Source organism: Trachymyrmex cornetzi, unplaced genomic scaffold (genome assembly GCF_001594075.2).
Source record: "Trachymyrmex cornetzi isolate Tcor2-1 unplaced genomic scaffold, Tcor1.1 scaffold245, whole genome shotgun sequence".
NCBI classification, from domain to species: Eukaryota; Metazoa; Arthropoda; class Insecta; order Hymenoptera; family Formicidae; genus Trachymyrmex; species Trachymyrmex cornetzi.
In genome coordinates, this window is record NW_017297113.1 from 578,637 (window position 1) to 593,962 (window position 15,326).

At 31.4% G+C, this 15,326-nt stretch overlaps 2 protein-coding genes across 3 annotated transcripts in view; one reads left to right on the plus strand and one right to left on the minus strand.

Annotated features, from left to right (window-relative positions):
* The window catches only part of Meltrin (disintegrin and metalloproteinase domain-containing protein meltrin), a 107,525-nt gene that overhangs the window by 64,317 nt on the left and 27,882 nt on the right, over positions 1-15,326 (plus strand). The window contains 1 exon segment of the mRNA XM_018507667.1: positions 1,038-1,129. Coding sequence (XP_018363169.1) covers positions 1,038-1,129 — 92 coding nt within the window.
* On the minus strand, positions 13,587-14,645 carry LOC108761245 (putative uncharacterized protein FLJ37770). Of its 2 annotated transcripts, none has more exons than XM_018507669.1 (2): positions 14,246-14,645; positions 13,587-14,090 (listed from the first exon to the last, which is right to left on the minus strand). In XM_018507669.1, exons 1-2 carry the CDS (start codon positions 14,624-14,626, stop codon positions 13,947-13,949), a joined length of 525 nt encoding a protein of 174 aa, XP_018363171.1. In that variant the 5' UTR covers positions 14,627-14,645; the 3' UTR covers positions 13,587-13,946. The 2 variants fall into 2 exon arrangements, with proteins under 2 accessions (XP_018363171.1, XP_018363170.1); XM_018507668.1 differs by having other exon boundaries at positions 13,587-13,837; positions 14,026-14,645.

The following is a 15,326-nucleotide window of genomic DNA, read 5'->3' on the forward strand; positions in this document are numbered from 1 at the left end:
CTCCCCGATTTGGGGAAGAGTTTTGCGTATACCGATGTTGCGCTCGATTGGCCATCGAAAATATTTCACTCTTCGAATTTATCGACGTCCAGAGAGAAACATTTAATTTAATATATTTTGTTGTTTATTTTAATTAAACATCAATAAAAAATACCTTACAGCTATGAGTTTATGGTGTTTATATAGTCAACTGCGAATAGTTACAATAGAATTTACAAAAAAAATCTTTTCGAATTTTTATATTTGAGTATTTCATGTCATATACTGTCATGAATGTAGAACGATTTTTTTCCTGGCGGAAAATCGAATATTTTTGCTCGTGCGAAATTTTGTGATAGTGAAAAATTCGTTTATCGATAATGAGAGATGCCAGTTTAATGGACGTTAAAACGCTTCGTCAGTAGTTGGATAATTACTTATTGGCAGCCATTGAATAATTTTTGACACCAACGCAGTCTTTCGGTGAAACGTTAAATATTGCATGTGACATACCTTTTTTGCATGCGCATATCGTAAGCTCTTTTTGGTGCGTTGCTTAATTTCCATGTAATCGAATGCATAAAGGTGGAAAACGACGATGTCCGACATATGAAAAAAGCGTAAAAGCAGACAGTTCCGATCGATATACGTTCGCCAAGTATATTCATTAATGCGGAAGCTTCGCAAAAAGCTTTGTAAAACTCCGTATTATGATGTAGACTCCGATGCACTTTTTTTCAACATTGTCTATATATCGCTTGTTAACACTTGAGTAGTTCTGCAAGAGTCTACTTGACTTGTAAAGTTAAGTACTGGATTTAGATGAAGTAAAAGCACAAAGTGCCTTTAACACTATAGGTAGAAAAATTCTAAAATTTCTAAATTGTTTTATCAAGAAAGAAAGGAATTTTTAAAAGAATTTTATTGTATTTTCTAATTTTAAATTTACAATATACTATATTTTTTGTCAGAAATGAGAATAAAAATTTTAACCGCATCACGTACTTTACGAATGTAATCTTTTAACATCACTTAAATTAATTCATTTATTGTTATAGGTCCGTCCTCAGATTTTAGCAGACACACTTTGGTGAGACCGCGAGTGTATCACGGCAGAACGAAAAGGCAGATCTCTTCAACCAAAGAAAATGTGAGTTCAGCTATTTTTTGTATAAAAATATCTTTAATATCTCATGAAAAATTATATGCGAGTTATATCCTGAAACTTTTAAAATACTGTTGAAAGCTCGCTGTTTTTATTAAAAAAACTCTGTATTCAAGGGTTTTATGAATCGGCTCTCTCTCATCCCCCTTTGTCGTCTCACATAACACTTGACCCGTAAATATGAATCACGACAGTGTTTTTTGTATAAAGATTTTTATTCATAATCCTCTCTCGCATAAATTTCGTCAATACAACGAGTCTCTTGTAGATAATCTTTTTCCATTTTTCTTGCAACCAGTCAATTAAAAATTAATTAAGTAACAAAAAATTCCTCTACGCGCTACTCTATGACATTGCTTGTAATGTAATGCACTTCACCTTCACTCTATTATTAAGTGAAGGTGAAGTACCTACAAGAAATTACAATGTAGCTCTCTCCGTTCCAAGTATCAAACGCACCGGATATTCTGAAGATTTAGCAAAAGGCAACGTCCGCCAATCTCTGACCTTTGACAAAGAGCATTGTTCGTTATCAGCCGCGATCGCCCTTTTTTCTGTGAGTTTTTGTACGGCTGCACACGGTGTTCGCCATTTGCTCGCGAGGATTACGATGCGAAACGCGCATCGGCGACGGGTGCAACAATTTCAATGCAAATGTCGCAGCGTGCAGCGAATACAAAACCTGCGAGGGTCGTCGTGCTATTAGATAGACCAGCGCCGCGAATAGAGAACAAAAGGGGAAGAGAGAGAAAGAGAGAAAAGTTCGACCGACGTTTTGTCATTGCCAGTGCAGTGGCAAATTCGGAAAAATCCGTCAAGGGAAATATACAACATAGAGGTTGCTATCTGAAAGAATTTTTGACCTTCCTTTTTTGATATTTTTGAAAAAGCTTACTTTCAAAGGGTTTTTTTTCTAAAATCGAAGAAATGTATCTCTAGACGTATATTGTGTCATCTATTAAGGAAAAATATTGATGACCATAGGACTAGTCCCGAGTTTTCAGGATATTTAATTCTTTAAGAATCAATTGATCATAATTATGATTCTTTTTATTTTCATAGACTCACGATATATTAAAAATAACGTTAAAATGTTTATTAATATAGCTTTGTACTTGTTTTTAACTACATCCAAATATTTGAATAATTTTGTATTAGGTAATATTCTTCCCGTGTCTGTAAAAAAGCATATATAAAAATTACATAAATATGTGTAAATTATATACAATAATTACACAATTTGTGCTAAAAATAAATAAAATTTTGTCTTCTCAAAAATTAGCATTTTTATATATAATACAATAATTTTAAAAATAAGTTTTAAGAATAATTTCATTTTGTTATTTTACTTTATATATATGTAAATGTACATCTTTAATAATAGGTTATAATATTGTTATAACATTATTAAAGATATATATACATACACATAATGTAAAGTTATGTTACGACTTACAAATAAAATTATTCTTCTATATAATAATTAAATAATTTGCAAAAGTAAATTTATAATTGAAGAGATATTTAGTATTAATTAACAAATTACAAACAATTTTTCTTTAGTCATGTTATTAATATCTGTGGATATAAAAATGCAAATATAACACGTGCGATGTATTACTATTATATTATATTAATGTACAAAAATTTGTACATTTACATAAAAACTATAAAATATACTAATCAAGTCTAATGTATTTACACAATTAGAGGTAAAAATACTAATTTTTAAAAAAACATAATTTTATCTATTTTCACTATAAATTATGTAATTTTTACACATTATTTATGTAATCATTATATTATATATATATAAAAGTCTGTAATTTTATACATACTTTTCACAATATAGATAGAGAATTCATTTCGAATATGTTGGAAGTATAACCAAAGCGTACTATATGGTTAGAGAAAATAAGAACAACTTTTAGTCAGTTACGCAATAATATTTCCGTTTACTGGAAAGGCACGTCGAGGAAGATATAAAGTAACGTTTTATTTCTGTGAAAGCTGTTTTGAATACAGCATGTGCCTGTACTTTTATCCTATCCTCGCCTCTTTCTGGCGTAACGTACCACGTAATAGAAGATGGCAGACAGAAGTGCATACTTACAGGAACAACAACGGAATTTACATCGGATGTATACACATCTCGGTGTTGTCCCTTGTGAATCCGTTATTTGGCGGGTGCCACAATGGACCTGCACGTACGTCAATTTGCAAGTATATCATATAACAAACATACTCATACACGATAGTTCGCATTCCGCACTGAGAGAAAAGATTTTGTTATAGGAACAAATCAAGGGAAAGCAAATGTGATATTTGTTTAAAAAATAATCGATTTGTTACAATTGCAAATTAATTCGTCAATGTAACAAATAATCAATAGTATCGCTAGCAAGTAAGAGGCTCATATATATATACATAAGTAATTTTAATTAATAATATTTAATTTATTAAGCATAATATTTATTATCAAACACATATAATTTTTATTAATCCTAATACAGTTTGCCACAGAGAAGATTATAATTTTAATTCAATTCTCAGACTTTATTAATTTTTCACACTGTAGTTCATGCTTTTTCATTAAAGGTACATAGTGCCGTTAAATTAAAACACACACCGATACATATTTATTAACAAGGGGATTGACCATATATATTCTGACGAATAAAGTAATTCTACCTAATGATATCATTCTGTTCCGTAAACGACATTACAATAAATATAACAATAAAAAATGTCGCGTCGGAATATCATGGTGTTTAGTGGAGCCACATTCTTATAGAACATTCGAATGTCGTGAACAATTCGCTTTATTGGCTTCCACCCAGCGCAGTCATTCGATCGCCGCATATATATACTATATAAAAAGTGCAATAACTTCGTGAACATTGCGACAATATCACGATGATATTATTTTGGTTTTTATTGGCAATATCATATATATATATTTAATGAAGAAGCATACGAACTATCCGTGTGGGAAATCAATATTGCAATATCTGAAAATTAAATGTTATCTGCTGTCAAACATATTAAGATTAATTATATCTGTCTATTAAAATGTATTAAATAAATGTACTAAAATTATGTCGATATTTGATAATAAATATTACGTCTAATAAATTAAATAGCAATTAAAGTTATCTATATTGAGAGTAAGTTTGAATTATTATATGTGTACAAATTATGAATAAACGTGTCGCAGGAATTTTCTAACTTAAACATTAAGAAAATTTAAGTCATGAAAAAATTTGACAGTACCTTCAAATACACTGAGTTGAAAATTTTAAAATAAAACATGATTATAAAAATCACTATGATTCCAAATAATGAAAGATTTAGGAAATCTTGAATTTTAATCGTGATTCAGAAATATTTAAAACACATTTAAAAAATGCAAGCTATCGCAGTTGAAAAGAGATCCGAAGAGCGAAAAATATAGCGCGTTTTAGAAACTAGCGACCATAGTACTTCTGTTCTAATTTGAGAAAGCTTTTAGTACGTTGATGGAAAACCTAGCGCAACATAGTGTCAAATTCCTAGCTTTTACCAGTTGTCTCTTCTCCTTTTTTTCTTTTAATTCCTGAAATGTCGGCACTAACATTTGGAATTCTAGAATTGCGAAACAAACTTCAACTATACCGCAATTCCGAATGTTGCATCCACATGGCGTGCACGTAGGTGTACATACATGTGTGCTTGTTGGTCCGGATAAGAGTAACTTAACACTAGTATCTGTTTTGATGTTGTCAAATATAGTATACACCGTTTGACATATGATTCCGCAGGCACGTATATAAGTTTACTAATGCCGCCGTTATTTGGCTGTAAGATTGCAGATTCTACCCCGTTACTTATAAACTGTGATTTAATAACACAAAAGCAGTAATTCGCGTGCGCGACTTGGCCCTGAATAGACTGCGAAGCAAACTTCTTGATTGATGTTAAGTGGAATCGAAAAGAATACAAAGCAAACGATTTAATAATACGATAGAAAGATATAACGTACGCGCACACGTATCTAGTCTATTGAATTTTACGAGCATGCAGTTAAATGCAATAAAACAGCAGATGTTAATGTGCATCGATATTAACCATTTCTAAGAAATTTTTAATAAATACGTAAATTATTCATTTTATTATCACAAATTTGTAATAAAATTCGATTTTAGTTCAATAAGCGATAACGTTATTGAAACAAAAGAATTTTATTCCTGATGATATTCTTATAAATAATACAACACAAAAATCTCTGATCAATATGAACATGCAATATTGGAATGAAGCAATATATTTTTTATCCTGTTAAATTTTAAATTTATCACTGATGTCAGTTGCCATTTCTAGGCTGTTGGTATCTTTGTTGAAACTAGAATTACGATAATACAACTTACATTAAATCCAAATCATACAAGCCCGTGATATCTCCGATCAAACGAGTAATTGACCTCGTTTCTCGTTATCATACGCACTAACAGACAGTATCAATCCGTTTGATAGAAACAGTAATAATTCCCTGCAATCCAACGTCTCGAATAACACGCATCCAATTAATTATTATTCGCATTTCTGCATCTATCGCATGTGCGTATCGCGTGATTAATTCCAAAATGCAAGAATTATAGTTATGAGACTGTTACATGAATCGTATTCATATCTGTCTTGAAAAGTGAGAATGCAATATTTCGCACAATGTCTGCGACGTTCGAGCTTCTCTGGCGAACCTAAAGCAGGATGCAGAAAACCGTGGAAACTATGTTTAGATTGAAGAAATTTAACGCAGTCGAGAAACGTTGGTAGGGAAGGTCAGGAAACTGCGAAAGTCTTGAATCCCTCGTCATAATGGAAATTAAAGAAATTATATTAAACAAAAACAGTTTGTGGCTCCACACACAAGGATAAATCAAATAAAAGAGAAATGTCTATATAAGAGTCTTGTTCATTATATATATTATACATTCTTAATTACGTTCTAATTGTTTGCGAATTGCATTCTTTTCTTTATATATAATTTACGCATTAACAATCACGGACGTTCTTATAGGCATTTTTCTTGTATTAAAAAGGAATATGTTGTTCGGTTATAAATATTGTTGGTTTGTCAGTTACACAATTAATCATTAAAATTTACTGCTTTTCTATATTTATAAAAATAGCATAATAAAAAAAATTAGCAGAATTCTTTTTATATACAGAAAAAAAGAATAATATTTTTCTATTTTATTTTTCTCTTTATTTGCTCTTTTCGAAATATTATATTATCATTCCATAATAATCCTAAAGTGCTTTAAATTCGTAATTGTTTTAATAATTATTAATTCATACTTAGAGATATAACTTAGAGCATCTCGGGACTTGTGATTAACTTTGCGTACTCTCGGGATGCATTCAATTTTGTTGCATCGATATAATCGACGCCACACAAAATCATCTATCGAATTAACCTGTAGAATGTGCTGGCGAAGGGAAGAGGTAATTAGGCGATTAAACTGCTAATATGCGCGGAAGCCGTGGGGTGACTGGGTGAGTAAACGCGATATCGGCCAATAAATTCCCGATGGAGTTCCGTTCGGCTTTATCGCACACTACGATTTTAAACCACCTCTCGCGGTTATTCCTATGACGAGTATGAGGTAAGAGGTATGGCAAAAGGGGTTGAAAAAGGAGTGGATCGCTCCTTATGCGCAGCTCGAGTTTTACGTCGGGTTTCGACGCCTGAAAGTTTGCGCTTACAAAGGAGAGATAAAATACTTTCCGCAAGTACTGCAGGGATCGTAATCGTGCGAGTCGATAGAGTGAAAGCGCCTGTGAATGATGTTATCAGTGTATCTACGTTAACTTTTTCATCAATAAAGTAATAAAATAAATTAATTAATTGAAGGAATAACAGAATACTCTTATATACATGATGATGTTCCTATATATCCTTTACTACACACAATGAATTATTCACGTCTCGGATTCATTATTTTTATAAGTAGGGGAAATAGGGGTAAGATGACGATCTTAAGTTGTTAATTTTTCCTAATTTCTGTGATGAGGTAAAGAGACTGATTTATTTTTTTTCAAGTTCAGTACAGTCTTAGTTATCATTTGTAAAAATTATAAAGTTGTTAAATAAATTACAATTATTTAAAATTTAATTTTTTTAAGGACATGTCAATTTCGTCATCTTGCTCCCATATATAGGTAAGATGACTTTTAGTAGTGGATAAGATGACGAAAAGTCAATTTAAGTTAAAAATATACTTTTGAGTAAATATATATTTTATGAGTAAAAAAAGATTTATTATGATGTGTTTATATTGTTTTAATATATTATAAGAAGTTTTAGAGAAAAATGTAAACAAAATAAAACCTTTATATAATTTATGAAAATAAATTTATTGAAACGTTAATATTAACATAATTACATTTATGCATTATATATACTGTATGTAGTAATTACATAATGAACTTATTAGTAAAATATACCTACTGTGTGTAGTTAAAAATAAAATAAGATTTAAATAAAATTATTAAAGAACATTAAAACTAAATTTGGTCCGATTTACTTGAAATTTACACAGAATCTTTTTTTTGGTATAATCTAAAGAAAAACATACAGATATTTCGAAATATTGATTTTTACAAAAATGACGAACCTTTGAAAAAAAAGTTTCATTTTTGAAAAAAATTTCGTCAAAGAAATGTTAATAAAAAAAATTTGTTTAACATATCGCAAAAACTTCTTTTTGGTATAATCTAAAGAAAAACATACAGATATTTCGAAATATTGATTTTTACAAAAATGGCGAACCTTTGAAAAAGTTTTATTTTTGAAAAAAATTTCGTCAAAGAAATGTTAATAAAAAAAATTTGTTTAACATATCGCAAAATCCGTATGTATTTCTTTAGATTATACCAAAAAGAAGATTCTGTGTAAATCGGATAAACAGTTTCTGAGATCCGCGCAACGCCGATTTAACGGTCACAGCAAACGACATTCAGTACAATGGCTCTAGTGTCGCCATTTTTCATTAAAAAAGAGATGAAAAATATATAATTTTATAGTTAAAGACTTGTTCTATAAAAGCCTTAAAATAAATTTTTCATCACTTTCATTGTTTTCCTTAAAAAAATTATCAAAAGTTACCTATGATTTTTAGGCGGTCAAGTTGGTGTAACCCCTTAAGAAAATTCTAAAGTTGTATATATTATATTATCTAAAGTTGTCTTTATTTTTTATTATTCTTTAAATAAATATTTTTCTAACTGCTTTTATATATCCCAGATTTAACAATTCTTTTTCACAATTAAACAATAATATAATCCAAATCTATCGACTTTATGTTAAAAATGAAAAAAAGTTTAAAACGAACTTTTTTATCGGCTTTTGTTGACTTATAATAATATTTGCTTTATATAAAAATTTTGTCTTTTGTACATATAAAACATTTGATCCATCCAGGGATTACATGAACAATGCTAAATTCTTAGAATTAGATTTAGATACTTAATATGGAAGATTAGTTAGTTAGAAAATTTGTACGTATGTGTACGTGCGATATTGATATAGTAGTGTGTAGTGATGTGCCAATGACGTGTAAGTCGTATGTGTGTAGCTGCTGAATCAATAAAATAGATTTTGAAGATCACCTTAATATCTTTAGAAAGTTTTTATAAATATATTTTATAAAATTTTATACTGCAAGCTACGGAAACGAGACTTTCTATATTCACGACCTTCGCCTATGACGAAAAGAAATTAAAGATTTCGTTCATTCCAAAAAATAACTATGACGAATCCTTCTGTAGTATTGCATTATTCATTCGTAAAGACATAGCAATATTATTTATAAAATTTTGTACTTAAAAAGAAAAGATAAAAATAAAGACCATTATTTAATCAAATGTTCCTATTTCAAAGAAAAGAAAACGCAGAACATATGAATGACCTAATCCTGTAATTAAGAATTAATTTTAGTACAGGGAGAGTCGCTATCTTCTAAGTACAGTAGCGTTATCTTTATTAGATCAAGTTTTATTTAATTAGTGAATTGTACCTCCTTAGCTCGTGAAACGAGGTTGAGTCTACTTGCTCGAATATGAAGTTTCGCTTGTTATTGTTATTGAAATTAATATTTAATTAACATGTTCTGGCGCTATTCTAAAGGTTCTTTAATGTAGGAACAACCTTTCACCTTTCAAACTTTCCAACTGTTACCTTTCGTAAAATATGTATATAAAAAAAGCTCTTTTTTATTTTTTCTAATTTTAATATCAATATTGAGGCAAACATACGAACACAATGCAATCATTACATTTATAAGCTTTGGCCGATATTGATGAGATTTTGCAACATACAAAATAGGATATATAAACATATTTAATGATTTCAAATTTTAGTCATTAACATATTACATAATAATTATTATTGTAAATGTATATCTTGCGTCATTCGTTACATCGTCTTAATTACATTACACACATATTGGAATTTATTTTTTACTTTTAATTATTGGACTGCCAATTATTCCGTAAGCTTTTAACCGGATAACAAATTAACAAAGTTTTTCTAGCTAATTAAAGCTTCACACAATACTGAAAACGGAACTGCCGCGGCGCATAATAAATTTCTCCATTAGATTGCGGTAATCATACAAATGGCAAGTTCTTTGTCCATATCTGCCAACGGCTGCAAACTACGGAAACGAGACTTCCTCTATTCATGAGCTCTCAACCTTCGCCTATGACGAAGAAAGATTAAAGATTTCTTTCATCCCAGAAAATAAGTACAACGAATCTTTCTGTAAGTAGTATTGCATCATTCACTCGTAGAGACATAACAAATATAATCTAGAACAAATCAGAAAACGCAGAAAGTTCATAGATTCGCTGAATCATAAACTGTATGTTGAAATAATGCTTTTGACGTATATCGAAAATTACTTATCCGCTTCGTTTTAAACTCATGCTCGTCAACTTTTAAATGAATTAAAAATTAAAGTCATTATTTAGATAATAAAATCATGCTAAAAAATTAATCTATGTTTATAAAATTACAAAAGATGGATGTTAAAATAACCGGGCCTTATATGCAACTATGTCATTTTGTGTGCTATAGCCTTTCTTCACTGTCATTCCATTTTGTTAAAAAATTATTTAAAAATGGTTACACAGTAGCGCCCGAAAATAATTTGCAAGGAATATTTCAGTTGACAACACTGGCAAATAATTACAATAGAAAAATGGTTATTCTTCAAATGTTCGAATTATCAAGTTTATTTTGTTGAGAAAAGATGTTAAAATATATAATTTTTAACTAACTTAATAAGTTTCCCTTACTTAAAAATTCTTTTATTTAAAAAGGAATTTTATATCCTTTTAATGTAGGAGTTTTGGTATCCACAAAATATTTTTGAGAGAAAGTGTCACTGTGTATTTTATATTAAAGTATGTTAACGTAAGAATATTCTAACAAATTTTGCATAAAAATTTCGCGATAAATAGCTTATAAAAGCGTCCGCGAAATTAGTTGTGTGTTCTTCAGCGCATGTTGAAATACTACTAAAGAGAGGGAAAGACCTGCACAAAGAAAATACAGAATTGCCGTAACCTTGGCGTGGTTATGAGAATGAATATGGCAATGTGCACATTCACTCATGTATGCGTATTCAGCACGCGTGCAGAACACACGATTTTTCGATGTCTCGCCACCGAGACTCGTGTAACTTTTAATACCAAAAATAGCACATACACAAGACACGTGTTTCCATACACGTACAATACCAGAAACATATATTTAAAAATCTATAAGTCACTTAATAGAAATTAATTACGTCCGCAATTATCGAAATGATTGGGCAACTAATCAGTGGAAATTTTATTTTATAAAAAATTCATCAGTAAAATGCAGCGCGTACAAAGTTGCGTTCCAAAATTCGACTTTGTTAACCCGAGTATAATTTTATTTTTGCTGTTCACCGAATGTTGAACAAGGATAAAAGATACTCGGAATTAACAGAGTCAAGTTTTGAAACGCAACTCAGTAGAAACCCCTAGTAGCACAAAGTATCGATGTAATATTGAAAAACAAATGTACAGCCAATATTAAACATTGAGTAAGAATTGCACTCCCAATATTGATCTAATGTTATAAAGTAGACGCCTAGTCATATTTAGTCAATATTGATACAGCATTTATTGGCCCAATAATGGTTCAACAATATTGTGCCAAAATTAGGGATTCAATTTTTGCTCAATATTAGCAAAATATTGGAAAAACAATGTATGGCCAATATTGTGCAAAAATTAGCTCCCCAATATTGGCCCAATATTGGAAAAACAATGTATAACCAATATTGGGCAAAAATTGTCTCTCCTATTGGCCCAGTATTGGAAAAACGATGTAATATTACACATAATTGAGTGAAAATTTACTTGTCTACGTGAGATTCGAAACTGTGACCTCTGGACTATGAGTCTCTTACGTTATGTGCTACACCATTTCTTCGATTGATAAATGTGTTACTCAATTATACATTTATGTTATAAATATTGGTCAATCTGTCCCCAATCTATGCTCAATATAAAGCCAATATTGGGTAATGATTGATATGCAATATTTGCATTAGATTGGGAAATATTGGCCAATGTATGCTCAATATAAAGCCAATATTGAGTAATGATTGACATGCAATATTGGCTATACATTGGCATTTATTATATTATCAATATTTACATTACATTGGGAATATTGGCTAATGTATGAATATAACAGTATTTATCAAATCTTAGCCAATGTATAGTCAATGTATTATACTAGGAAACGTTTCTCTCAACGAGTAGCAAATATTTCAACTTTTCGAAAGCGTTCAAACCTAGGGAAAGACCTACACTAGTTCGTATTTTGCGCCGCGAGCGTTGCCGGATTCATGGATTGGTGTCATCAATTAACTTGCTCACTTTCATTTGACGCAGCCATGCGAAGCGTGAATGTACATTGTACTCTTTCTTTTACTGTCAAAGTATTTTTGTTTAATTTATTAACACTTACTTTCTATAATTTTCTGGTTGTGCACAAGGAAATGTTTACCGAAAGAAAGAAAGAGACAGACAGACAGAGAGAGAGAGAGAGAGAGAGAGAGAGAGAGAGAGAGAGAGAGAGAGAGAGAGAGAGAGAGAGAGAGATAGCCAACTCGGTCACGTTTACTGACATAATGAAATTCTTACAAGTAAACCTTAGAGAACAGAAGACGCTAATTTTTCTCACATTTTTTATAATTGTCTTTATGTCCAAGTATGAAGAAATCTATTGATTTTAACTTAAATTAAGTCTTTTTCAGTTTAAGTTCAAATTAATAATAGATTTTTTACTTCTCTCGGGATTCCAATTACAAAATTTTTTATTGTTTACTTTTTATTATTTTATACAAATACCCTTTCAATTATAAAATTTTTTATTATTTTATACAAATATCCGATTTTAAATTTGAGTATTTGTATAAAATAATAAAAAATTTTGTAATTAAAAGGTTTTATTTAAATTAATAATAGAGCTAAAATTAATAACAGATTTCTTCATATTTTGAAAGAATAAAAAATAATTGTAAACAAATTTGAGAAAAATTGGCATCTGACATTCCCTGAGATTTATTTGTTAGTAGAATTTGAATTAGTTAGCTGCGATACATACATATGGCACTCTTTGTCGTATATGATATCGTTATATTGCCCGTATTACCGCGAAGATAGAAATGCAGAGGCGAATACATAGAGGATCTCTTGTTTCCGCTTGCGAATCCCGATGTAGATTCAGTAGATCATAAATCTTCCGTTAACTGCGATTTATGTAACGAGGCTACGATGAATAATTTGATTAATGGATCTTTAACACTTTATCAAATATTGTTATATGATAAAAATATTGCTTTTATTTTGGCAAAACAATGACGAAAGAATTGACAGAAAACATCGATTAATCGATACAATATATATGTATTGTTATACATATATGTATATTCGATTTATTTATAATTAAAGATCTATTCTTTATTATTCTCTCTCTCATGGAAAAGCACACTGAGAGAAAAATGGTTGCAATTACCATAATGCAACTAAAATTTATATAGTTATTTTTTGGGATTATATGTTTATAGTGTTGTTTTAAGAGGAGATATACTCGTACACCTAGGAGCCGGAAAAAAGGTCATTTTTGTGAATTTTTTTAAGGAAAACTATTTGAAATTTCGGATTGGGAGTTTTTGTATCTAAAAGTACACATTCAGGAATATGTTCAATTTTTTTTATTAAAAAAATCAAAAATTGATGAGGTTGTTGTATAATCTTCGGAGCGCCGTAAAAAAATCCGGGTAAACGATGCCCACTGGCGTTTCTTCAAAAATCATCTGAAACAAAAAAACCAATAAGATTATTAAATTACGGGGGGACCCAAAAAAAACGGGAATTTCGTCATAACTTCTTTATTTCTCAATATTTTAACACCAAATTTTTATCACCTTCAAAGTATTCGCCATTGACCACAACGCACTTCTCCAAACGATTCTTCCATTGTTCAAAACAGTTTTTAAATTCACTCTTCGGGATGTCCTTTAAGCCTTCCAGCGATTTTTGTTTCACCTCCTCCACAGTGGCAAAACGCTTTCCTTTCATATTCCTTTTGAGTCTGGGGAACAAAAAGAAGTCACAGGGGGCTAGATCCGGTGAGTATGGGGGGTGGACAATTGGTATCATGGCGTTTTTGGTCAAAAATTGCTTCACGGAAAGGATAGCGTGGGTCGGCGCGTTGTCATGATGGAAGAACCAGTCGCCTGTGCGCCAAAGATCTGCCCTTTTCTTCCGGATACTCTCCCTCAATCTTTTCAAAACCTCCAAGTAGAACTTCTGGTTGACAGTTTGACCCGGGGGAACGAACTCCGCGTGCACAACACCTCTGCAATCGAAGAAACAAATGAGCATTGTCTTGATGTTTGACTTCACTTGGCGAGCTTTTTTGGGACGAGGAGAGCCAGCTGTCTTCCACTGGCTTGATTGCTGCTTTGTTTCGGGGTCGTATCCATAGCACCACGATTCATCACCAGTAATCACCTTGGAAAAAAATTCAGGGTCCTCTTCGAGCTGATTTTGAAGCTTAAAACATGCCTGAAGTCGACGCTTCCTTTGCTCGTCTGTGAGAAGTCGCGGGACGAATTTGGCTGCAACTCTTCTCATGTGCAAATCTTCAGATAAAATTCTCTGAATTGAACTCCATGACATTCCCGACATCTCACAGAGTTGATCAATGGTTCGGCGACGGTCTTCACGAACGAGGGCATTGATTTTGTCGACGTTTTCATCAGTTCTTGATGTTGAGGGGCGTCCTGAACGAAATTGGTCTTCAATAGACATTTTTCCATTTTTAAAACGTGAAAACCAATCGTAAACTCTGGCTTTACTTAAGGCAGCATCCCCATAAGCAGTCTTAAGCATTACACTAGTTTCCGCGATCGATTTCCTCAACAGGAAACAAAATTTCACAGCCGCGCGTTGTTCTCGACAATCTGCCATTACGTTTTCGCCGAAATGTAAAAAGTTGTTTTACTAAAAAAAATCTCACAGGCGAACCGATGCACTCACAGCGACACAACTTTGCACACTGACGCAGGTGGCGTGACACTAACGGACATGTGGTCAAACAATAGGTTCCCCCACTCTCCCTCCCCACCACAGCGTAATTCCCGGAACTTATGGGTCCCCCCTCGAAAAATATAATCTAGTACTTGTCATAGCCGATTTTGAAAATATCGATTTATGACAAAATGGCGGATGTTTGAACATAACATAGCGATTTTTCGACCAAAAATTAGTTATTATTTTGCCTATAAAACAAAAACTAAGCAACGAAAAAAAAAATTCTACGACAAATACTAGATAATGATGTATAGAATAACCACAAAAAAATTCAAGGCAATCGGTTCATTGGTTTTCGAGAAATTTTGGGCATCGATTTGAAAAACATGATTTCGAGAAAAACGCGTTTGAAAATTTGGGAATGAATAAATCATGAAATTTGTCTACTTATATGGAATCATTGATACCAGGCCCATAGTGTAAGTCTTCTACGGTCGACGGAATGTTCATGTCTTCTAAATTTTGTTGTCGGCGCCGTATTCGACCTTCTTTCGTCTGT

Coding starts and splice junctions, on each gene's coding strand:
- LOC108761245 (XM_018507668.1), bottom strand. CDS start 14,626: ATGCTTAAGACTGCTTATGGGGATGCTGCCTTAAGTAAAGCCAGAGTT. Junction 13,838..14,025: donor CCAGAAGTTCTACTTGGAGG/TTTTGAAAAGAT, acceptor CCCTGTGACTTC/TTTTTGTTCCCCAGACTCAA.